The sequence below is a fragment of the Meleagris gallopavo genome, chromosome 17 (assembly GCF_000146605.3).
Source record: "Meleagris gallopavo isolate NT-WF06-2002-E0010 breed Aviagen turkey brand Nicholas breeding stock chromosome 17, Turkey_5.1, whole genome shotgun sequence".
Classification (NCBI taxonomy): Eukaryota; Metazoa; Chordata; class Aves; order Galliformes; family Phasianidae; genus Meleagris; species Meleagris gallopavo.
The window spans coordinates 2,748,455-2,772,353 of record NC_015027.2 but is presented as its reverse complement, the minus strand read 5'-3'; the positions used below and the strand labels follow the sequence as shown (position 1 = coordinate 2,772,353).

At 47.6% G+C, this 23,899-nt stretch overlaps 1 protein-coding gene across 3 annotated transcripts in view; it reads left to right on the top strand.

The window, feature by feature from the left end:
• Positions 1-23,899, top strand: part of ULK1 (unc-51 like autophagy activating kinase 1) — a 90,242-nt gene that overhangs the window by 1,534 nt on the left and 64,809 nt on the right. For 2 of the 3 annotated variants that reach the window (XM_010720027.3, XM_010720026.3), the window contains exons 1-5: positions 19-443; positions 589-686; positions 16,188-16,357; positions 16,843-16,935; positions 17,023-17,064. In XM_010720027.3, the coding sequence (XP_010718329.1) occupies positions 427-443; positions 589-686; positions 16,188-16,357; positions 16,843-16,935; positions 17,023-17,064 (420 nt within the window). In that variant the 5' untranslated portion in view covers positions 19-426. Of the gene's footprint in view, positions 1-18; positions 444-588; positions 687-16,187; positions 16,358-16,842; positions 16,936-17,022; positions 17,065-23,899 lie in introns of those variants that run through there. The other variant, XM_019620989.2, reaches the window with a different exon arrangement.

Sequence of the window (23,899 nt, the reverse complement as noted above, 5' to 3'; positions counted from 1 at the left end):
AAAAGAAAAGGAAAAAGGAAAAAAGATGAAAAAGCAAGGTGGGCAGAAGCACTTTTCAAAAGCCAAAGCTATAGCAACGTCTGAATTAAAAGTAAAAATAATAACATTAAGAACAATTAATCTCAGACGTGACGTGGTGTTCAACGGCTTAAGAAACACAATAAAGTTGCGAGAAGGTTTCCTCTGTCCTCTAATTCAAATCACACATCAGATGTGTGCGTAACACGGGCTGCTACCTCCCACAGCCCCGGGGAAGGGAACACTCAGCCCTTATCCCAGGAAATTTTGCTAAAACGAGTCATTCTGATTGGTTAAGGATGAAAGTCCCCTCCCCCAGGTTTAACCAGCAATTGCCCTTGCACAGCTGTGGCAGGAGAGCAGGTGCTGGGGCTCAGCCCCATAATTCAGGTGGAGCAGCTCAGCTTAATGCCCTATATGAGCAGGTGGGTAGGTGCTTCTAGCGTTTTTCTGCTTTGCTATAGCTTTTAGAGATGGTTTTTTGTTTCTCAGGTGACTATGTGGGAGAGGACAAATCCCAGCCCTGCCTCCAGCCCCACCACTTTGCTTTTTCCATCTTCCCCCTGCCAGGTGCACGTGGTGTGGGACCAGGCTGAACCCAGCATCAAGCCTGGGGGATGCCTTGTGCAAGGAGCCTGTCCTGGTTCTCTGTGTTCCAGCAGTTCTTGGTAAGCTGAGTGTTGTGGATCACTTACTTGCTTTTTGATGCCATTTCTGGGTGGGGCAGTTGGCTGGCCCTCATGGGCTGGTACATGGGCTAGGGAGGAGTATAGGACAGCCAAAAGCAGGGAGTACATGGCAGAGCAACGTGCTATGAGAATACAGTCTTGTGCTAAGAATAGGAGAGGCTATTAAAGCTGGATGGTATGTGGGGGATTTCTGTAGGCATGTGCTGGGGCTGTTAGCTGGGAAGCAGAGTCTTCTGCAATACAAGTTGGTATTGCAAGGCCAGGAGTTAAAAAGCCACTGCATGAGCTGCCAGCACAACTCCCCATCCTCCGTGCAATTTTCTGGTCTTCAGTGGGAAATAAAGTAAAACTCTTAAACCTCTGGTGAGATTTATAGTCCTGTCGGCAGTGAAAACCTCAACTCAACTTTCTGTTGTTGTTTTTTTATTAAAACAGCTTTGAGCTTGGATACGCACCCCAACAGTCAAAAAATGACCCCCAGACCTGGCAGTTGCTGGAGCAGCAATCAGCCTGCTCTGAGCATCTCACAGAGCCTAGCACTTCATATGCACCAGGGCTGCTCTGTTACGGTGGGGATGGAACTTCACAAGCTCTGCAAGGGACGGCAGCAAGACTTATGGGTTGTGCTGCTTGGTTTGTGGTGACTTCTCTTCGGGCTTCATGTGCATTCTAGGGAGAGGCCTTCCCTCCCTGTGTCTGATGAGCAACACCAGCTCACAGGTGGTGCAGCTGGAAAGCTCAGGGTCTCAGTTGAGATCAGTTACTCGATGTGTTAGAAAGATGTTTGGAGGTGGGAGCACCAGCTATGATTGCAGAAGCCTGTTTGTATGTTGTGTTTCAAAGGGTGGAAATGTCCTATTCAGATCACCAGCTCAGCTGTAATGCAGAGAGAGCCAAGCCAGGAAGGCCCTGGCATGCTTTGCCTGTGGAACAGACCAGGGAGCTTATTTGGGGGCCACTCAGTAACAACATTCCCTCCTCCTCCAAACAGTTTGGAGAGACTGATTGCTTCTTTGAATCTGAGGCTGCTTTGGGCAGGGAAATAGGAAATCACGGTGTTGGGTGGTATGTGGGCATTGCTCTTTACTAGCTGTGTGACTGTTTTGCATCCTGCAGCTCCTCTGTGCTGGGGTACTCTCCCTCCTGCTCGGAGTTGATGGGCTATGCACTGCCCACATTCACATCCCGGGGAGGCAGAACTGTAGAATGATTTTGCTTGTTTCTGAAGCTGCCAAAAGATGGGCTAACTGCGGCCCAGGAGGGCTTGTGAAGAACTGTGGAGGCTCGACAAAAGCCTGTCTTCTGACAGAGCTCTGGGGAGAGATTTCCACAGCAGCAGTGGAAGTCTTTGCCAACTTACTTGCATTGTTGTGCTTCAACTTCTCTGAAATGTTATCATGATGCTCAACCCAAGCTTGTAACTGCTCTGTTTTTCTGAGCACACAAAAGTAAAGATGTTTTACAGCAATTCTCTGCTTTAACTGTCCCTTTTTCCACTGCTGTGTCCATCTGCTCTTTTTCCCTATCTGCTTCCATGGAGCCATTTGCAGGGAGATGCCCAATGACATGAGATCTCACAGATGTTTGTGGTGCAGCTTTAAAACCTCTGTCCAGCTGTGGGCAGCAGCTGCTTTCCCAAGCTGCATTGGAAATGGGTGTGCAGAAGCTGAAGCAGGATAGAGCAGTTTATCAGTGAATCTCTTTCTCCTGAGGTCCCAAGTATATGGGAGAATTCCTGTTTGCCCAGCCCTCTTTAAGCAAAAGCCATGCTCAGGTGGCAGCATTTTGCAAGGCCATGCTAATTCTGCCCAATGGAGCATGTGCTGGGTGCTTGATATGCCTCGTGCTGCAGCAGTGAAGCCATGTCCCAGCACTCTCCTGCTGCTGGGCCCGCCTTGGAGCTGCCCTGTGCAAGGAGTAAGCCCGGAGCCTGCCCCGAAATAGCTTTGTTCTGGCAGCCCAGCAGACTGTTATTCCTAACCTTTGGGTCAAGCAAGGTAGCGGTGACGCAATGGAAAACCGTGGTCTGCATGCGCTGTCACTGCAGTGGCTCATCCATCAGCTGCACCCTGATCCATGCTGGGCTGCCCGTGGGGAAGGGCGATGGCCCCGGTGCTGCTTTGCCACTGAGCTTCCCCTGAGCAGCATCTCATTGATGGGATGTGCTGCTTTTCTGCATGCAGAGATCTGGTGGCTGTGCACATCCTGCTGGCACCTGGGTCAGGCCTCCTCACCTCAGGTGCTACCATAGGTGTAGGGTCTATCTCCTGCCATGCCCCTCTATGCAATTACAGCTTTCAATTGTAATTCAAACCTGCTTCCTGTTTGCCTTTCTGTGTTACCAGGGTGAGCAAACAAACACCTGCCAGCAGACTCAGGGCCACGTGGCTGTCAGCCTGTCCTTGCTGTGTGTGTGCTCATGTGCACGCTATCTCTGGCCTTGTTTGGGCTGGACTAGGCTCTGCAGGTGTGTGCTGAGCTGTTGGGGTGTAACTGTGCTGCTGATAGCAAAGGGAAAGCACCTTGCTGTTCCTGGCTGTGGCAGGGCCCTGTCCTCACTTGAACTCAGCATAGAGAAGCATGTAGTCCTTGGACAAATGCTGCAGAATAATTCAGTATTGATGATTATCCATCTTCCCACTGAACTTCTGGAGGTTTGGGTTGCCGTTCCCAGTGCTGCAGCACAGGACTGCTTTGTGCAACTGCAGCATCTGGGTGAGCCCATCTATGGGTGGAATGATAGAGATGCTATTGAGCTTTCTCCTTTGCTTCTTTCCTCTTACAATCAGGAATGTAGAGAGGATTTTCTTACATGGCAGAATGAAAACTGAAACACGCTAATTAGCGAACAGCACTAAATTTGGTCAGGGTGAGCAATAAGGAGAGGGGGGGGAAAAAAGGAAATGAACTTAGCTGCAGATGATGTATTCAGGACCTGTACTCTAATGGTGATAGATGAGCAGCCCCTTCCTGATGCAGAAATCCTGGGTTGGGGGCAGCCAGCTAGGAGGTGGGCCTCTGCAGCAGTGTCTGATGGAGGGCATTTTTCTGTCTCCTTCTTTCTGCTCTCCCTGGGCTGCCTGCCAGGCAGTCAGACGTATTGACCAGCAGCTGCATTTGTTTTTCCTTAGGCTGTTGGGATTGCAGCAGTGCTATCAGAGGAACCAAACCTCTGGGGCTGCAGGTGGTAGGGCTTCTGCTCCTGGGCTTCTTGGGGAGGATGAGTGTCTTGCATGGGGTTCCACAGCAAAGAATACAAGGCAACCCTGTTGGAACTGCTTGTGAAGGCAAATGGGCCCTACAAGCGACAGTGCTGTATATTTGGACTTGCAGATAGATGTAAAAGTGGGGAGAAATGGGTCATGTAGTTGGAGTCACTGAGACCTCCAGTGCTATGCTCTTAAATAAGGGCAGGGAAATGCCCTTGTTCTGATGGTGCTGCTGCTTGCCTGGTGCTTTGTTCTGGTGGTCAAGCTGGAGCAGATTTGAGATAGATCTGTGTCTGGACTGCTCAAATGTTTATGTGTGACTGGTGACTTCTGGTAGCAGGCTTAGTTGTGCACACTCACAGGCAGAGGATTTACTGCCAAAGTTGCTCGTCCCGATAAACACACATCCTTGACCTGCAGCCTGATAAGGCCTCAGGAAGCAGCTCACCCTGGCTGATAAAACCATCCATGCTGGTGCTCCAGCCCTGTGCACGTGGGTACAGCCAGGACAACATCTGCCTCTGTTGAATGTGCTGCATTCAGCTCATACCTGGGCACTCTGCATTGCTTCTCCCATCCCAGCCAAAATAAATGCAGTCTGCTCTCGTGTATGCTGCAAGAGCCCTACCAGGAATAAAGAGAAGTTCAAATACTTGTGCTCAGTTGTTGCTCTTTCCATTCAGGCAATAAGTGCCAACTGCTGCAGAGCCTGGTGGTGTGGGATTTCCGCTGGGCTGGCTCTGGCTTCACAGCCCTGCTGAGATGAAACACCTACAATTAACAGCTGGGTTCTAAGCTGGGGAAAATGACTGAGGGTGACTGAAGTCTGGTCTTCAAAAAAAAAAAAAAAAAAACCCTCAGACTTTCCCTATGTCAAATGGAGAATGTGTGTTCTTTGTGCACAGTCTCCTGCAGCATAGCATCACCACAAATGCTGGAGCTCTGTGACTGCCTGGACTGCTAGATGTCTATCTGTGCTCAAATACCTCAGAACTGGAGAAAGAGGGAGGAAAAACACCAATTCAAACTGCCTTTTGTTGGAAAGCCCCAAGCTCACAGCCATGTGGAGGGCTGAGATTCTCCAGGAGTGGAGCTATTGTATGGATGAGATGTTTGCAAAGTAATTACATAATGAGCTTCAGATCTCTGCTGCTTGGTCCCAGGGAAGTTGTTGTGCTTCAGCACTTGGTAGGGCCAGGAACAGGACAGTGAAAGGACCAAGTGTGAGCTCAGCAACAAAGCTGCACTGCTTTATCATCAGTGGGCCCCTTCAAAGCTGAGGGGATAAAGAAGGGACAGACGTACCTAGCACCAGGAGTTCACATGCCATCCTGCCAGACTGGAGTTTGAAGGGTCCCAGGAAAGCCCACATTGCCTCAGTGGGTTGGTCCCAGAGCAGGATGCTGTAACACGGATGGTGGGTGCTTCTGCCCTGATACCTTGCTTGGACTCTTTTTGAGTGATGTGCTGATGGTACTTTGGCTGTAGAATAAGCTGTGAGTCTTCCCACTTTTCTTCCTGGTCGTTTTGGTGCAGGTAAAAACCTGTATGCAACCAGTTTTTGCAAGTTTTGTGCAGGTGATGCAGACTGGGGTAAGACTTAGGCTCTGTCTGGTTGGCGTGGGCTGGTCACTGAGGCCTGGGCATCTCCATGTGCTCTTGTGTGTGAATTCTACCTTTCTTCATTCTTATTTTTTCAATAGGGCTTTGGATGCTCTGTTATGCCTGGAGCACCACACTGCTGCCAGCCCTCCCTCACTGCAGTCTGTGCTGAGTAACTTCCTTTCCTTGACAAACTCTGCTTTCTCCAGTTAATGTGGGATTTTTCCATTAGCCCCACGATTCTTTTTTTACTCAGAAATTTCTTATCAGGAATTCATTAGCCCTGAAATGTAAGGGACTGACTCTACAGTGTTAACCACCTTTTATAATTACCTTCTCTTCAAGCTGTATTTCAGAAGATGTCTCCTGAGTTCCATTTTACATAGCATGCAGCACTCCCCTTATTTCTGTATTATGACATAAAATTAAATCATCTTTACTTCAGCTAACTGAAACATTACTAAAAACTTCAAGAGCTTCAGGAAAAACCTACTGTCGGAGATGAGGATTTCTCTGGCTTGCTTTTTAGTTGCACACGTTGCTCACAACAGATGAGAAGCACTGTTTGTCTGCTTCAGCAGCTGTCTGCGCTCCCAGAAAGGATGGGTTTTGGCAGCTCCTTGAGCTCTCCGCTTCTTCCTGAGGTCACTGCTGAGATGGTGTGAGGACTGAGGTATCTTTACAAAGTGCTATCCTGGTGGAGCAGCATGCCTGCCAGGGCTGCAAGAAATGTATGTGCAAAAATGCAGGTATTCCAAGCAGATTGTAAAGGTGGATCAATTCTATGAAGTCCACATTAGAAATGCTAAAGCTCAGAGTGTCAGCATGGCCTGACCCTGCTGTTTGCTGACACTTGAGGAGGCAGTACAAGTTAAATCCCTCGTGTTCTTGGGGCTCCTGCACTGAGGTCAAAGGAACGAGAGCAGGGAGAGAACTCTGGCAAACAGCTTTCCTTTTTCAACGTGACACAAACTCTCTTCAGGGTTATGCATATATCATTGTCTGGTTAGAAGCAGTTGATTGATAACAGCTCCTGCAGCCAGCACTGGGAGTACCATTGGGAACTTCCTGGAAAACAGCTGTACACAGCAAACCTGTTACAATGAGCCAGCTGATAAGGGGTATTGTGCTTCAATGGAGTTAATGTGTAAATGTGGGAGAGACCTTGGTTTCTTGAGCAACAACAAAAAAGGGCAGATGTTATATAAGTCAGCAGTGCATAGCCAGTCGCTGTGAACTGGACACAGAACTGGACTAATGCTGCCTTTCACTGCAGCACACCATGAACCTGGAACATCCTCATTATTTATCTTCCTCTGAAACTGTTTGCACCTTGTCCCCTGCCAGAGGTGCTCAGGAAAATATCTCAGCAGCCCAGTGGTTCTTCATTCCCACTATCAAGATAGTCTAATGTTGGCAAGTTCAAAGCTGAAGAGCTGGCAAGGACTTTGCTAAAGGAACGCAGTGAAGGGCCAGCCCAAACCTAGCATGCATGTGCTACTCAGGTCAGCTACTGTTTACCCCTGCTACTGGCAGGGATGCTAAGGAATTCACTGCTGCCTTGCATAGTGAAGCCTTTATGTGGACAAAGCTGTGCTGACGGAGAGAGCTGAGATGTTTCCTGTGTGATGCAGGCAGACTCTGTGCTTCTTCTGGGCCACGAGAGATCTGGCGAAATTATCGTAGGGAGGACATCTGATTTGTCATGCAACAACAGATCATCTGTGATGCAAATAAGAGTACACTTATGTTGTTAAAATGGCATCACTTGCTGCAGGGCGTATTTGTCTAACTGAATTCAGCCACAAAATTTCTCTAATCAAACAAGGTTGGTTTGACATGGGTGGCTCTGTGGGCTGCAGCTCATCCTCTGTGCCATGCTGACTTTCAGGGGCTGTTGGTGGCTCTATTTGATTGTCCCTGTTTGTTTTTGTTTGTTTTTCTGTTTTACTCTGAATGCTGTTGGGGCATCCTAATTGCGTATAGAGAGATGCTGAAGCTCACTGTAAGAAGAATTACATTGCACATTTAGAAAGACGTAATCCTTCCAGCTCCCATCCACATGCAATGGTCAGCATGAGACATGCACACAGGAGAGAACATGAGTGTGCACCTTGCTGTGGCTGCTCTCCCTGCTCGTGCCTAATGGTTTGCTCTGTGTCATCATCACAGGAATACTGCTTCTGTGCCTTATGCAACAGCTGTACCCATACATGTAGCAGCACATTTCTTAGCATGGTCTAATTTGATGTCCCAAGACACATTTAAACTGATGTCACAGTGGCTACACAGCTTTCAAGTTGATTTTGTTCCTAAACACGCAGACTTGCAATAACTGGGTCCTCTGCTGGCACAGGTCGATGCAGTTGGCTTTGTTGCTTCTGGATGAGGCTTGAGGTTTGTACACAAGTGAGATGTTACATTCTCTGGTTCCTGCTCTCAGCAGGACAGCCTGCATGGTGAGAAAGGTCTCATCTGAAAGCGTGTGATCTGGGGTCTATGAAGTGCTTGGAGGTTATTTCATGAAAGATGTTATGTTAGTTTAAAAGATGGTCTGTTTACAGAAAAATCTGATTTTCAATATAATCTCTGCGATTAAAGGAAATTATGACAAATCCTCACCTTATAAACTACAGGATAATGTCATCATTGAAAAATAAACAAGTTCTCTTGTACCAAATAGTTCCAGTGTTCCCCTCTTTGATGTCACTTATACAGGACACTTTTCCTACTTTTCTTCTTCATCCTTATTTTCTTCTCCAGAAGCTATATTTCTATTAATATTTAGCATTGTTGGAATGGTGCAAAGTGTAATCACTTGAACCAAACGGGCTGTGATGTTTTAAATGCAAAATGTTTGCATTGCTCTCTGGACTTGGATCTATTATGGTTGTAGAACAGAATTTCAAATCAGGATCCCAGGTACGTAAAGAGTTAGGTTGAGACTGAATACCAAATTAAAAATAAAAGAGCACTTTCTACCCCCTGGGAATCCCCCAGTGGACACGCTTTCCCTTGCTGATCCCCTTGTGCTCTTCTGAATTGATGTATGTTCAGCAGCCAGCGTCCCAGGTGCTTCTATGGCCTCTGATACGCAGTTTGGAAACATTTCCAAATTCATGGGTGCAGGCAGACTGCACTTCTGTGCTCTGTGCACAGCATCAGCTCTGCATCAGGCTGTTCCTGTTACAGAGTTCAGCAAGTGTACAACATTGTGGCAGAAGGAAGGCACGCTAACCTTGGTTACGGTATTTCTCATGTGGTTCACTTAAGGCTACTTTCTGGTTTCTCTCTCTTCATTTTGTTTATTTGCAGTGGAATAAAAGAGAAGCAATTTAAATATAAGCTAGTATTAATAGTTTGTTGCATCTGGGTATGTTTTCTATAATTGGGTTATATTAATATTGCTGTTCAAGCCTTGAAACTGCAAAAACATCCCATCCTAATGGCACAACCTCAGCTCAGGTCCTCCGTTAACATGTGGGTGGATACAACTCTTCTTCACAAGTTTCTCAAGAGACAAAAAGAGTACATTAGTGTCCTGCTCATTATGCTGTGTTAATTTTAAACAGCCTCTTGTCAACCAGCAGCCCAGTAGCTTCTCCTCCCTCTGGGTTTTGTGAGGCTAATGCATGAGTCATGGAACATTTGACTGAAATTTCATGAGTCATGGAAAGCCTCTGTAGACCTCACAGTTCTGAACGATCTTTTCCAGCATTGCCAGGTTGGGTGCCTGCATATACATTGTGATCGCATCCAGTAATGCTTTATTGTGTCAACAAAAACAGAATCCTCTGCGGGGAAATACTAGGATTATCCTGCCTTATTAGCTGAGCAACTCTCCCAGCTCGTACCTACCCACGGGGAGCACTGTCTAAGGGCAGAGAATTCCTAAATCATGATTAGCCTTTTTGCTCTTACTTCTGTTCAGATATTTGTTTTTATTGGTGTACCTTGTTGTCTCTGATAAAGGGCAAACAAATCCAGCGCTGCTTGGTGAGATGCATATATTTCTCATCTTTAGTTGGATGTAACAATTACTGTATTACAGTTGCTGCCAAAATCAAAGTAGTACAGACCTTGTCATTTACACAGATGAGAGGAAGAGGCAGGAACCAGGGGACTTGAGCACCTAAATGCCTTTCAGAAACTCATCCCTCGTTTGTGAGCAGGAAGTCAGCAGCTGGATATCTTCAACCCCAGCCAGGTGCTTCAACTGAGCTGCATGTCCATGTGTTCGATTTATGGAGTAAAAAGCTCAGACATGACCAAGAAAAAAAATTAAAAATCAGACATCTTAGCAGCCTTGGGTGTTTAGTTTGGTTGTGGGGTTTTTTTTGTTTTGTTTCGTTTTTTCTTAACTACAAATGAAGAAAGTAGAACTTTCTTGATGTTCCACTGGAAAGCTTTCCTCCCCTCATTGCTTTGGGCTTCTGTGCTGGAGTATTGTCTCTCTTTGCATATCTAGGAAGGAGAGATGAAGGATCGTTTCTTTGGGATGTAGCAGTGAGCACGCTGATCTCAGCAGTGTCAAGACTCACTACAGAGTGCACCTGTGCTCAGTTGTACATTTCTTTGAGGCTGCCTGTCCTTGTCAGTTGAAAAGGCTAATTGATAACACGTCCAAGGGAAGAGCCTGATTTTTCCCAACCGCTCTTTCTTTGTATGTGTAGGAGTTGATATAACATCCAAGGCCTTAGTTAGTTCTTACTGTTCTTACTTTGGTTTTAGAGAGATGTTCTCAGTCTCTGCCCAGAACCATTGTGAAGCTGAAGGGAGCTGAGCATTGCACATCCAGCTTTGTCCAAGGCTGTGCTTTGACCTTGCTTGTGTCATTTCTGCCAGATGCTTGCCCAACCTGCTCCAAAAACGCTCCCACACTGCAGTGCTCTGCTGCCCAGGCAACCTGCTTGCATCCAGACCCAACCACACAATGAGACGTTAGGGAGAGAGCTCCTTCATTGCTGCCTGACCTCATTACATCTTGTCCTATCCCTGGGTGCATTGCTCACTGCTACAATCTAAACAGCTGTTATTTACATGTCTGCAAACTTCTCCACTGTCTCTACGTGGGATGAGTAAAGAGTGCCTACCTGAAACTGAATATTCTACTGGGCTTCTTAAAGACAGACACCTCCAAACTAATTAGTCCTAAAAGGAGGGAAGTTTTACTAGTGTGCCCCTCCTGGGAATTCCTGCTGGAATGTGCTGAAGCTGTTGTTAAGGATGCAGTCCCCAGAGGAGCAGACTGCAGGCTGAATCAAGGACTGCGTCCTGACAAACCTCTGCTCCTCCAGGATGGACCTCGGGGGCTCTGTGCAGGGCAAGGATGCAGGCAGGGGGCTGAGGGTGCTGGTGATGGACTTGCTCGTACCCTGTCTGGACCCCACCTCATGATAACCTCTGACTCACAAGCAAGCAGTGTGCACTTTGGCAAGCAATAACCTCCAATTAGCCTGAACACAAACTCCTCCGAGTGGAAGATTTGCAGACTCTCATTCATTGGCAAACCTCAACTTAATGCAATCAGCTGTTTGACAGACAGGTCAGGTAATGGTCCTTCATGTGGGCACTAACAGGTTTGAATGCTAAGTACAGCCCCAGTGTCCTCTGCCAGCAGCTGAAACGCATCTGATACTAAAATGCAGGGGAACCTGTGGAGCCCCTCGCCAGAGCACCTTGCTGAGTGCATTAAAACATCACCTTCAATAATTCATGAAATCTGTTCAGGGAGCTGGTGCGTACGTGTGGGGAGGGGTAATAAAATATCACAGAGCTGGCCTGCCAGGATAATTGAGTGGCTGGTTAAATCTCTCAGTGGTATTAATCAATAAAGGGGCTCCAGTGTAAATAAATCCAGAATGAATATGACAGGGCTAGGGAAGTGCAGGGAAAGCAGTTCTTCCTCTCCTGCATGTGACATGAGGGGCAGCTGCCATTGGAATGCAGTCTGTGCTCTGAGTTCAAACTTTCAGTTCTTCCAGCGGTGCTGTCCCATGTTTAGGTGTCATCTAAAGGTCTGATCTGGTTGTGTGCACAACTGCAAAGCTGTGAGCAGTCAGTTGTAGGTTCTGAACTCCATTGCTTAGTTCAGAGCCTCCAACACCAAAAGCTGCTGCTGCTGTGAGTGGGGCATCACTCCCTTTCTCAGATAAAAGAGCTTTCCTGGAGTTGGAATGCTGTTTCCACAGATCCTGTGTGAAACATGAACAATACTCCTAACATAACTTACAGCACTGCTATAAACTTACAGGTGGTGTCAGGACTCCAAATAAATTTACCCGTTCAGCCTCTCCAGCAAGGCTCTGTGACATGGCTGCATTCAGCTCGCACTTAGCCTGGTGCTGTGCCATTGAGATCTGAGTTTTGCCCTTATCGATAGTTGGGCCGGAATCAAACTTACATACAGGTATCTGCAATGAGTAAGATTAAAAAATGTAATTTTTATTTTCCATTAAATACAGCCTGCAGCTTGTCTTCTATTCCATTAATGCTAGGCTAATATTTGCTTTTACTATGTAGATATTTGTGGACCTATGTATTTTCCTTCCACCAAGGGATTCTCAGCCAAGGACTGCATATTCAGTTCTTTTGCTCCTTCCTGCTGGATCTGGCAAAAATGCCAGTATTCAGGCTGGTTTTGGCTCTGCCCGGATACTTCTGGCTATGTTTGACTATTAGGAAGTTTGTGGAAAGTGTATGCATGTGTTACTGTTTAAATACATCAAAATTTTAGTTCAATTTTTAATCTTCAAAAATAGCATCTGCTTTTCATCCAGATGTGCTCTGAAGCTAAGCCATACTTTATCACTCCTCTCGTGCTAGGCTGTCCATCTTTTTTGGCCAAGAAATAAAATAATTTTCAAGATGTGATGCTGCCATTTTTGCAAGGCAAATTTATTACCCAGCAGCAGCTTGTGTGTCCACCTATGGCTGCACTGCAGCTCATCTTAAAGCTCATCTTAAGGTTGAAGCTTCCATTTCACATGAAGAGGAGATGTGTAGCCAATTAACAGTCTCAGCCCATGTGCAGTCACATCTTGCTCATGTGCTCAAGCCTCACAGTTTGGCATTTCCTTTCTTCCAGAAGCACTGGTATGTTTGGCTGAGGTCTTATTGCCTCTGTGAGGCAATAACCATATACAGAAAGATTACAAAGGAGTGCCGTGGAGATTCCCTCTGTGTATTGCCAAATTTTGATGTCAAAAGAGATATATTCTGATAGAAATGACCTGCTCTGCATGATTGTATCCAGCCAAGGATTCCCCCACACCTTTCACTGTTGAGCATACATTTACCCATAGGTTGGACAGTGATTAGAACAATTTAGGCCTAGAGGAAAGTTTGTCTTCTGTTTTCCTTTGAAATCTTTTTGCTGGGTTTTCTTGTTCACACATAATCCTGTAGCTTTAACCAATTCCACAGCACCGAGCCAGGGGCAGAGATAATTACAATGTACCTCTGCAGCCCTGAGGTAAGGATGGCACTCCTGGATTCCTGTATGCAGAAACAGATATATTTATGACTGCTGATTACAACACACTATTGGAAAAGAGTATCATTTGAATCACCAGGATATCAGCTGTCCCATTGCTTGTCTTCACATGTGAATTACAGAAAAGGATAAAGTTGCACGAACTTGCAAAAGAATTTTGAGAAAATATTGTGACGGTTCCCACAGCTGGGTGTATGCTTGTGTTTTTCTCCACCCATCATAAATCACAGCAGTAGGCCTTACCTCAGCCATCCATTAGTAAATTGAGCTGTGTGTTTTGCCTCCATTTGAGGAAGTAGCTGGATACCTGTTAGTGATAGCATTCATACCATTAGCAAATGGGAGACTACAAGAGGAGAGCAGAATTTACATGCGTTGGATGCTGGCCTAAATACACTCTCACTCAATTCTGGACATCAGGAAGGAATTGATAGAGCATAAGTATTTAATCAGCAAACCACAGAAAAAAATATTGTGAGGAATTCTATGAATTAATAAGTCTTTCAGCCCTTTTTGTTCCAACATCAACAAGCATTTTGCTAATAACATGTGTCTGCAGGATGCACTCCAAACTGAATTTGCTGTCAAGTAGCATTGTACCTCATTAGTTGCCAACTGGAAATCTAAAATCTCTGCAAAGTTTGTTGAAATATTTTCATTTGTCTATTTTTGGAAGACAAGCTGGAGTGCCCTTTAAGTGCTAAAGATGTTAAGTGGTCAATACCAAGGTCATGCTGGGCACCAGCTGTGCACACAGCATCCAGCACCACCTGGTCCTGATCCTTGTAGAAACCTTTGAGTACCTTCAATATTTTTGTGCTGCTTTGAAGCCCCACTTCTCCACCAGAATGCTGCCCAGTGAGCCTTCAGGCATGCTTATAAACAAAAGCACTTTTCTTAGAATGATAATAAACGTCAGTGGAGAGGAGTTTACTGCCTGGCCACGTGTGCCAAAGGCAATGTTAGAATGCAGGTTTCATAAAACCTATTTAGATTACACATTTCTTTTTGCAGCCCTCAGCACACACAGGAACAAACAAGCACATGCAGTACACAACAAAGAACATTCACCACTGCAACATTTCTGCCTCTGGTTGAACAGCATTTGTATCAGCCTCCTCCTGTGCCTTGCAGGAGCTGCATGTCTGCTGTGATGGCACCATAGAGGCAGCAGCTGTGGGCACCGGTGGTCCCAGCACAGCTGTGCAGCGCTGAGTTTCTGGCCCTGGGGCCATGGCTGCTGCCCAGAGAAGGAGGACATGAGATTTTGCCAACTTGGAACGTTTCAACATGCTTTCTTCACTTCCTGCCTTAAACTTTTGCAAGTGTTATGTTCTGTCTTAACAACAGTGGTTTTTATACAGCCGACAAATTCCTGTGCCTGTCACTTGTTGAGTAGCTTGATTTTGATTTTGTAAGTTTTGTGATGCTTGCTGTTTTACTGTGTTTACTTTTAAAATAACTCCTTGTGATCACTGACAAAAGCCTGAAGTTGTGGGGAGCGCAGGCCTAGGTGTGAGAAAGCACACAAGTAGCCTGAAGCACACAGTATTTTTAAAAGGTGACCTTTTTTGAATTGTGAGGCTTGGCAGCATTGAAATCACACACAAACCCCAGCCTTGCATTGGTTCAAAGGTCCCAACAGACACTGCCGAATGCACAAACTGTCTGATTCACATGGACAAATCCCACTAAACTCGTACTCATAACTGCTGGAGCTGGAGGTGCAAATAACCTCAGATCAACCACTGCAGTGCCTGTATCTGGGTCTGGAGCACACTGCCGTTCTTCCAGCAGTGTTTTAAGTTCCGAACAGCACCTGACCGTGAGCTTTGCAGCACGAGGGGCTGCAGCCCACAGCCCACACGCTGTTCCAACCCCTGCTTCAGAGCAAGGCCTGGTGTGGAGGTGCTGCCTGTTCCCAGCTTCTGCCCCAAGCATTGATAACCACAGCTGTTGGGCGTCACGACGGGGAGCACCTCAGCACCGCGCGTCGGCCTTGTGAGAACCTTGTTTGTTTGCACAGCCACCTTACGACAACAGGATGAGCTGACGGCATCTGGGTGCATCCCTGCCAGCACCAACCAGTGGCACACCAGTGAGCAAAAAGCAAAATGCACAACAGGTCGTGAGACGTGTGCTGGAATATTTTGTTCTCATGTGGGCGCTTTGATAAGGATGCAGACAGGGACATGGGGTGCGTTAGGGGTATAGAAAGAAGCCCTGGGTGCAGGGGCTGAGGGCCGTCCTGCCGCTCTCAGAGGACGACAGAGAGCAGCAGAGGTGAGTGAGCCCACTGTGTGAGGCCAGGAGCTCGGGGGCGAGGAGCACCCAGGGGTGCTGGCAGGCCTGGGGCTCAGCAGGTGCTTTTTGGACTAAACGTTGAGAAATTCGCCGTTTGTTTGATCATTTCTGAAAGACTTTGGTGGACTCAGGGTTGTGGACAACGGGCAGGCAGCACTGGGAGCCTCCAGCAACACCGCGCCGAGCGGGGCTGCCCGTGACTCAGTGCCGGCGGCGACGGCGCCTTTAAATGGTCGGGCCGTGGCCCCCAGCGCTTCAGTTGGTCGCCGTGCCGTGTCGTGCCGTGATCCCCCAGTGTCGCGCATCGCGCCTGCGCGGCCACTGCCGGGGCCGGCTGCGTTCCCGTTGGCGCTGCGCTCCTCACAGCTTTGTCCGATCGCGGGCGGCAGGGAGCCTCGGGGTGACCCAGAGCCGCCGGATACGAAAGAACGGTGGGCGCAGGCGGCCCTTAAGGTGGATCGGCGCTTAAGGTGGATTCGGCGTTAAGGTGGATCGCGTTTAAGGTGGACTCGCCGCCAAGCCGCGCCTGTGGGGCGGGCAGGGCCGGGCTTCGGCATGGGGAGAGGCTCCTGAAGCGGCCGCCGGAGGAGCAGCGCCGGCCGTCCTGAGGAGGAGATGGGGAGGCCCGCTGCTAAGAGCCAACTTCTCCTGGCCGCCAACAATGAGCAGCGCGCAGCCCCGCAGGCAGAGGCGGCCCATGGACGGAGGCGAGGCGGGGGAGCGGAGCCAGATGCCGAGCTGCCGAGGGGCTGACAGGAGAGCAGCTTTCCCCCTCCAGCGAGTCTCCAGCTCCTGACTGCTCACCGGGAGGAGGGGGGGTGAGGCCGTTCCGCCGTCTTTTGATTGGGAGAGATTTAATTTTCTTTCGAGGGAACTCCTCCATCACCGCCAGCAGCGCCGCTTCCCGGCCCCGAAGTTGTCCCGGCCGCGGTTCCGCCGCCCGCAGCGCCATGGAGACGGTGGGGAAGTTTGAGTTCAGCAGGAAGGACCTGATCGGACACGGAGCCTTCGCCGTCGTCTTCAAAGGCAGGCACAAAGAGGTGAGCCGGCCTTCAGACGATTTTTACTGGTTTTTTTTTTTTCCTTCGCCTGGTTCGTGCCGGGCTGGGGGCAGTGGCTCCGGGGGCCCGCTTTGTCCTCGCCTCCTTCCCGGCGCGGTTCTGCCTCTCGCCGTGCTCCCACCGGGAGGGGAAGCGGCTCGCTGGACAGCGCAGGGAAAGCCAGCTTGCTGCGGGCCTGCCAGTGTTAGGGCTTGGGATAAGCTGTGGTTCCCACAGCGTTTTATTTCTAGTGGTTAAATAAGGGATAATCGTCAACAAAACCCCAAACCTCGGGCTTTTCTCCTTGTGCTGGCACAGCTCTGGACAAGGCAAGTCTGAACATGCGTTGGGGCACAGAGCAGAGGCCTTTCCTGGTGCCGCAGGACGCCTTCCAGCAGTGCCAGCACCCTGATGGAGGCTGCTTACCTGGCCTGTGCTAATGGGGAAATGCGCTCTGAATTACACATGTACTTTTCCACTTCCAGAAACCTGAGCTGGAAGTAGCTGTGAAATGCATTAACAAGAAGAACCTTGCAAAATCACAGACTCTGCTGGGCAAGGAAATTAAAATACTTAAGGTAAAGGACGACAGAGCTCTTTTTTTTTCACTCTTTGTTACCTATGCCCTTTGTTGCTCTGAGCTTATTGTCTTTAATTTTTTCTAGGAACTGAAACATGAGAACATTGTTGCCTTGTATGACTTCCAGGTAAGTACATTCAATTATGGCATTCTAGATATGGGAGAGGTTGAGTAGAGTTTTTGGCATTTTGTTTTTTCCAGCAGATGTTTGTAATCAAATATAGGTTCCGGGGAAAAGGCCTTCTCTCGAGATAGGGGAAGCACTGTTTTCTCTGTTCTCCTTGGACAGCGTGACAGATTGTGTATGGACTAGAACTTCTGCAGCTGGGAGTTGGGATGGGGACTCTGGTTTTCAGGATGCTTATGCAGCGAAGTGCAATGTGTGGTGAATGTGCTGGAAGTTCCTAAGTTCTTAAAACGTTTGAAATAAAACTTGCAGGAGTTGCTCTGGATACTCCTGCCGCTTATTTTTCTTTCTCTGGTCTGAAAGTTTCATTTTTCCTAGATAGTGTAGAAATAGCGTGAGCATGACTTTGTAGCATATGATTGCCCTCCGTTCCTGAGGATTTCCATCAGAGTTTTTCTGCTGTCCTTGTGGCAATCAGTAAGTGTTTAAAAATTGTGGCAGGCATTTTTAGATGGCTGTGGTTTCCCACAGCTACTTTTTCCCTCAAAACCAGCTCTATCTAAAGGGCTCTGAAACACAACTGCTCCAGTGACTTTTCTTTCCCTGGAGCATTTTGTTAACCCGCCTCGTGGCCTAGCAGGGTTCTATTTCTCTGGCATTAGCGATGCTTTCTTTAAGAAAAACCTTGCAGGATCAGAGCGTGAAACGGAAACCGTCCGTTTGTGGGCAGAGGGGACGGAGGGCGGCCTGGGGGACGCGGCCCCAGCACAGCGCCCGGCGCCGGGGGTCCCGGCCCGGTGTCACGAGGCCGGTGTTTGTTGACATTCCTCCTCCTCCGTCGATTGGTTCTGACGGCTTTGCGTCACGCGCGGCGCGATGGCTGACTGGTTGGCCCGGCCGCAATGCCTGCTGGGTGTTGTAGTTTCCCCCTCCCCAGGCTCTGAGGCCTAAGGGCCGCCTCGCCCCGCGCCCCTCGGCCGGGCGGGTTCCTGGAAAACCAAGTGTGTGACGGTGCTGAGAGCGTGTGCACGGGGCAGGGGTGGCTCGGGGTGATCCAACAGGGAGGACAGGACGCTGGGAACAGGATCGATTCTTGGAAATGCCCTCTGGGTGATGAGAGGCCACCTGTTCGCTGCCCGCCCCCAGGCTGAGGCGAGGAGCTGGGGCGGCCCTGAGTGGAGCTCCTCGTTACGGGCTGGGTTACGTTAGCTGCCAGCACCGGGCACGCTGCTCTGCGGCCTGGCTGGCTTGGTTTGTCGGGCAGAATGAGGTGATGTAGGTTGTGCTGGGGAGATGTGGCACTCCAGGCTGTGATACCCTCTCTGCTGTCTGTTGGCCTGTGACCAGACCCAGCCTGCTGCGGCCTGCCTGCACAGCTGGTGTATGATGAACACCGTGCCCAGCTGTTACAGGAGTCCTGTGAGAGAAAATTATCTCCAGAGGTAATAGTGCAGGGCTGCAGAGGGCTGGCTTCTGCCCACCTTGCCTTCCTCTGTGGGAAAGACCATTGCTTATTCATCTTCATTCATAGCTGCTTCATTCATAGATGCATGCGTGTTTACCTTTGCAGATGTCACTGTGGCAGTTGCCAGCCCTTCCCTGTAGATTTTGTAAAGCTGTGGAGGTTTATTCTTCTATTACAACATCAAAGAGCAAAGAGGAAAAAATAGCTTCTGTGAATCTTACTGTTGCCCTGTAGCTTTGTCTGTCACTGTGTTTTGTCTTCCTTTTCTCTGCACATCCTCTCAGCAGTGACTTGAACATTTTCTCACATCTTCCTTGCACACAAGGAAATGGTTGCCAAACCCACAGTGGCTGTAAGTCACTGATTGCACCCAGTGATGCTTTCGTTTACATTTTCCTAGTTGCAAGTTAACACTAAGCAGGCCTCATACAAATCAAGATTTTTGGTATGATGCCAGATTTGCCTCAGACAAGCAGTTGCAGAGCTGATATTTAATACTGACAGCAGCTCACACCATTGCACACATTTAAATTTATTCTTGAATTTATGAAAAAATTGCCATGTTCCTCCTTGGCTCATAAATACTGACAAAGACCTATGACACAATATCACAAAATAAGACACTTACAGGGGATAAATTAGTACTGGTGAATGTTTCATGCACAGCAGTGCAGTGTCTGGACTTTTATAGATCCCCTTGCTGGAGTCCTAAGAGAAGCACCATTATGTGAGAGCGGCTCAAAAAATGAAATATGCATATTTCCATTATTATGTGCTCATATATTAATGAGAGGTGCTGTTAGTAGTTGAGGAGCCTAAGGAGAGAACTCCTGTTCAAGAAAAGGATAAACCATATTTTGTTGCACTTCTGAAAGCACTCTGTTTAGTGTCTGTGCAGAACTGTGCTGCAGATCTTTCTAGAGATGTTTGGCATAAAGTGAAAACCAGATTCTTCTCTGTTCAGGGTGTGTTAGTAGCTACTGAATAGCTGCTCGCTCCCCAAGTGGCTTGCAGAGGTTGGGATTTTCCAGACTGCTGCAGTTGAGAGGAGTGCAGTAATGCAGACATCTGGAAAGCAGGAGTCCTATTACTCTTTGAAGAGAGCCAATGAATCCTCGTTCATTAAGGTGGAAATTAATGACAACAAGGATACAGCTATTTCCACTGTACAGGATCTTGGTTTGGAACAGGTTTCTCACAGCATGAACTTGAAAAGCAGTGAGGATCAGCTCAACCTTTTGTGCATGCCGACAGCGAAAGCTTGGTAGCATGTAATCTGGTTTATGAGTCTCACTTTTATGTGTCTTTTTTTTTTCTTTTTAACACGAGATGTTGAATCTGAGTCTGGTTGTAGATTACTTGAGTAGTTAATAGGGTTGAAAGATAGTAAGGTAACTATTGAACTCGTTGGATCTTGAAAGGACTGTGAGCTGGACTGCTTCCTCCAGCACTGTTTTCTTCCCTGTGCTCCTCTTGTACCAGGAGGCTTGGTTGAATAGGTGCCAGCTGAAGACATAATGTGACTGTTGCAAAGCAGCCCTAGCCCAGCTGCCCAGGGCGTGCAGGAAATTTATTATTCCTGGACATAAATCATCCTTTGGATGTTAAAAAGCATTTTCCTACATGAAATGGGAAGAAGGACCACTTTTTCTAGGTGTGTGTTGTGTTCTGAGCTTCCTATGGCAGCTAAGTTATGACTGATTTTGTGGGGGTATGTATATATATCTATGTGTGTGTGTGTGTGTGTGTGTGTGTGTGTGTGTGTGTGTGTGATTTTATTTATTTATTTATTTATTTTGTGAGCCTAGTTGTAGAAAAGTAGCTGTTAATATCACACAATTTCTAATTCAGCCTCGGTTACCTGAGGGTCTGCTTTCCATAATTTTATGTCGAGTTGGTACACTCATCAGCTAGGGATGAGCTCAGAGAAATGCTGAAATCACTCGTGCAGTAAAGGCTCACCAAAAATATTTCTGCTGGGGTGACTGTATCACCTGGAGCACCTGATGAGGAGTCAAGGACCAGGGAATTCTTGCAGTGCAGTTTTTCTTGTGCACGTGGATTCGGGCATGGGGTAGCAGAACAAACATTCTTTGGCTGAATGAGTAGTTAACCTGGGCTGCTCTTTGGGGCCAAGCTCTACAAGGCTTATTTCATTGTTGCTTTCTATAAAATCCCTATAATCAATAGGATCCTTCTAGCTTTTGGGACTGATATTATGCTCTCTGCTTCATCATCCTTTCCTGATGCTACCTCTAGCTGCCAATCCACCTCCTGTGTCCCCTGGCACTGCTTATTGAGCAGCAGTGTCCTTTGGTGTGCCCTCCAGCACTGCTTGCTCCTGCTGCAGTGCTCTGCTGATCTGCGTGCTGCCAGATGAATCAGTGGTGCTGCAGTGACACCTTCCCCACCGCCACTTGTGCCACCTCATGTGGGATCTGCTGTTCCTTGGGCATTACTCTTTGGGTGCCATGTCTCAGGAGACAAGCCTCTGCTGTGACACTGGGGATGACGAGGAAGGCACTCTTTGTCAGGCAGATCACACTCCTGAGGTCAGGCAGGCTGCCTGGTTAAATCCTGCTTTAATTCCATCCCTGAGCGAGGCTGGCACGTTGCCTTATGAGTGGGTGTGCAGCACAGGCTCTCCCGCATGCTGCCAAGCAATCCTCCTTCTGTTTGTGCTGTGGCTGAGGGTGGTGTGTCTGCTGTCCTGCTCTGTCAGCATCCTCGCATCTGCTGGGGGGTGTCACTCTTACTGAAGATTGAGTCTGCCTTAATTTAGAGCTAGAAGGGGGAAAGGATGGAAAATCCATCTGCCCTCTGCCAGTAGCTCTGTAAGATGGTTGAGAGTTTAGTGAATCAAAATGCCTGTTTATGGCAAGTAGAGTGTTTTACATCCTGATCTTTGTTTTATGTTGACTTCACTGGCTGAGTGCTCCACTGTGCAGGTGACAGAAACATCTAGCAAATGTTGACCACTAAATATAGACCTTAGAGGAGTCATTGGGCTTTTTTTAGAGGGAGTGGCTTTGCTGCATTTCTGAAGTGATGATCCCCGTTTTACTCATCCCGTATGTAAAGCACATACCTGTGTTCCTCTCACATGATCAGGATGTCATGGAATAGCCAGCAACCTGAAAGGTTAATAGCCTTTAGAGCTCCCGTGGAAGGCAGCATTACTCAGACTATGGTGATGGATTAAGGAATGTTTCCCAAGAGTAATTGGAAACTGGTAGGCTGCTGTGTTCGCAGTTTGACAGCAAGGCTCGGGTAGCAGCTGAGGTGCTATTCATGCAGCTCTTCCTTAAGCTTCATCAGTGTTTCCTTTAGGAAAATTTCCTCTGGGCAAGTCCTTGTGATGGCTGAACATATTGGGTTGGAATGGGTGAAGCAAGGTGGTGGAAATTTGGAAGATGGATGGGAAGAGGTGCCTCCTAAGTATGTGGGCAGGAAGAATGCCTCTGAGTGATGGCTGAGCAGGACTGAACTGAGTCTATCTGCCAGCAGATAACTTCAGAGCTTCTTTTGTGCTGAGTATATTGCAAAGAGGTGCTTTAATGGTGTGAATGTCTCCTGCTTTATGGTGTGCAGGCCTTAAATGCCACCATAAATATGAAGAGGTGCTCTCAAAATGCACAGTGAGGATCTCAAAGCTATCTTTGCTTTAATACTAAGGCTGTTTTGGGGGGAGGGCTGAGTGAAATAAACCAAATTCTGCATCACTGGTCGCTTAGGGCAAAAATATTCTGGCTGCAGGAACACCTGGCTTGTCTCCTAGCATCAGAATAATGGGAGGAATTAGGTCAGCGGAGCTGGCTGGCGTAGTAAAGTCAACCAGACATTATGCTTCAATTGCAGGGAACGGAAGATGCTGAATTTCAAGTTTTTAGGGATCTCTCTTAGCAAAGTGTGTTACTTGGCCAGGCAAGGAGAGGCCTGCCAGCCCTCTGGGTATGCCTTGGTGGCCCGCAGTGCTGCAGGGTGAGGCGGTGTAAGGCAGAGCTGCAGTGTGCCGCTCCGGAGGTTTAAGGTGTATCTTTTGTTTCCTTTGTGAGTGCTTTGTAATGTGGCTGCAGGCAGAGCTAACAGTTAGGTAACTTTCTCGTGGAGGCTTTTTCCTTTGTGTGACTGATAGTTATTTTCAATTTAACTGGCAATTGTAGCCACTGAGTTAAAATGTTCTCCATTTTCTTCACTTTTGAAATGCTGCAGGTTTAAAGCCCTGTTTCTCTGGCTTCTGGTAACTGGATATATTTCCTCTTAAATTAAGACTGTTTTCTGAAAGAAAATCCAGACTTTTTCTTTACGTTCTTTGTTATAATGCCTTGTGCTGTGAGTGTATGTCTGCTTTCCTAAATGGGTATGAAAAGGAAGCTAGCAAGAGCCAGCTAGTCATGTAGCAGCCATATAAAAAACAAAAATCCAGTGGGGGTTGGGCCTGTGGTTTCTACAGTTGCATAAAAGAAGAAAAAATCTCCTGCGGGATATCAGATTAAGCATTTATGGGATTTGCTATTAAAAAAATCCAAGCTGTTTCCAACTCTATTAGTAGAACTGAACTCACTGATTCTAAAATCAAACTTCCAGACTGAGTGGCTTCGCTTGGACTTGAACCTCCCTCGATAAGTATGTCTTGGTGAGTTTGACTCCAGCTGAAGCCTTCAGCAGTGTGCCAGACCCTTGGTGTGCAAGGGAGCAAACCTTAAATTTTATAAATGACTGTGTTATAAAAAAGAGATGAAGAAAAAAATATAGAAAAGCAAATTGGATCTTCAGTATATTGTGTTCAAAACGTTAAAGTCTCTTCTCTTGCCAGCATTAGCACAGAACGTTGCCATGTGCAATGAGACACTTGCTTTTGGTTTAAAGAAGCTTCCTAGACTCATCCTTGTTAGCAAAGGTATAACTGCATTTACCATTCCATGTCAGTATGTCCCAGCTTCTCAGAACTCTGCTACCTTTTTCCTCTGTGGTCTGTGACATGGTGTGAGGCATTCGCACTGCCCTAAGAGCCAGCCAGCCAGAGACATCAGCTGCTGCAAGTGACACAGCCCTACCCCCAGACGGTGCTGTAAGAAGTGACTGTTTCTCCAGTGTCCCAGCAGCAAAAGTCTTTAATTTGCTGTGGTGTATGCCTCTGGTCTCACCTCGAAGCTCTGCGTCTTGTTGAACCTGTCACTTCTTTCTGCTCTTGTGACATTAATCCTTGGTTTGGTTTCTGTGGTTAACATCAGATGCAGCTTGCAGCTTTGGCTTGCTGTGCTGCTTGTTCTGCAGAGGCCTCGTGTGCCCCTGAAGGAGCTGTGCTCTTCTGTTTGGGCTCTGCAAGTGCTGCTGTTATGTCATTCAGTGAGTGCTCTGCTTGGTGGG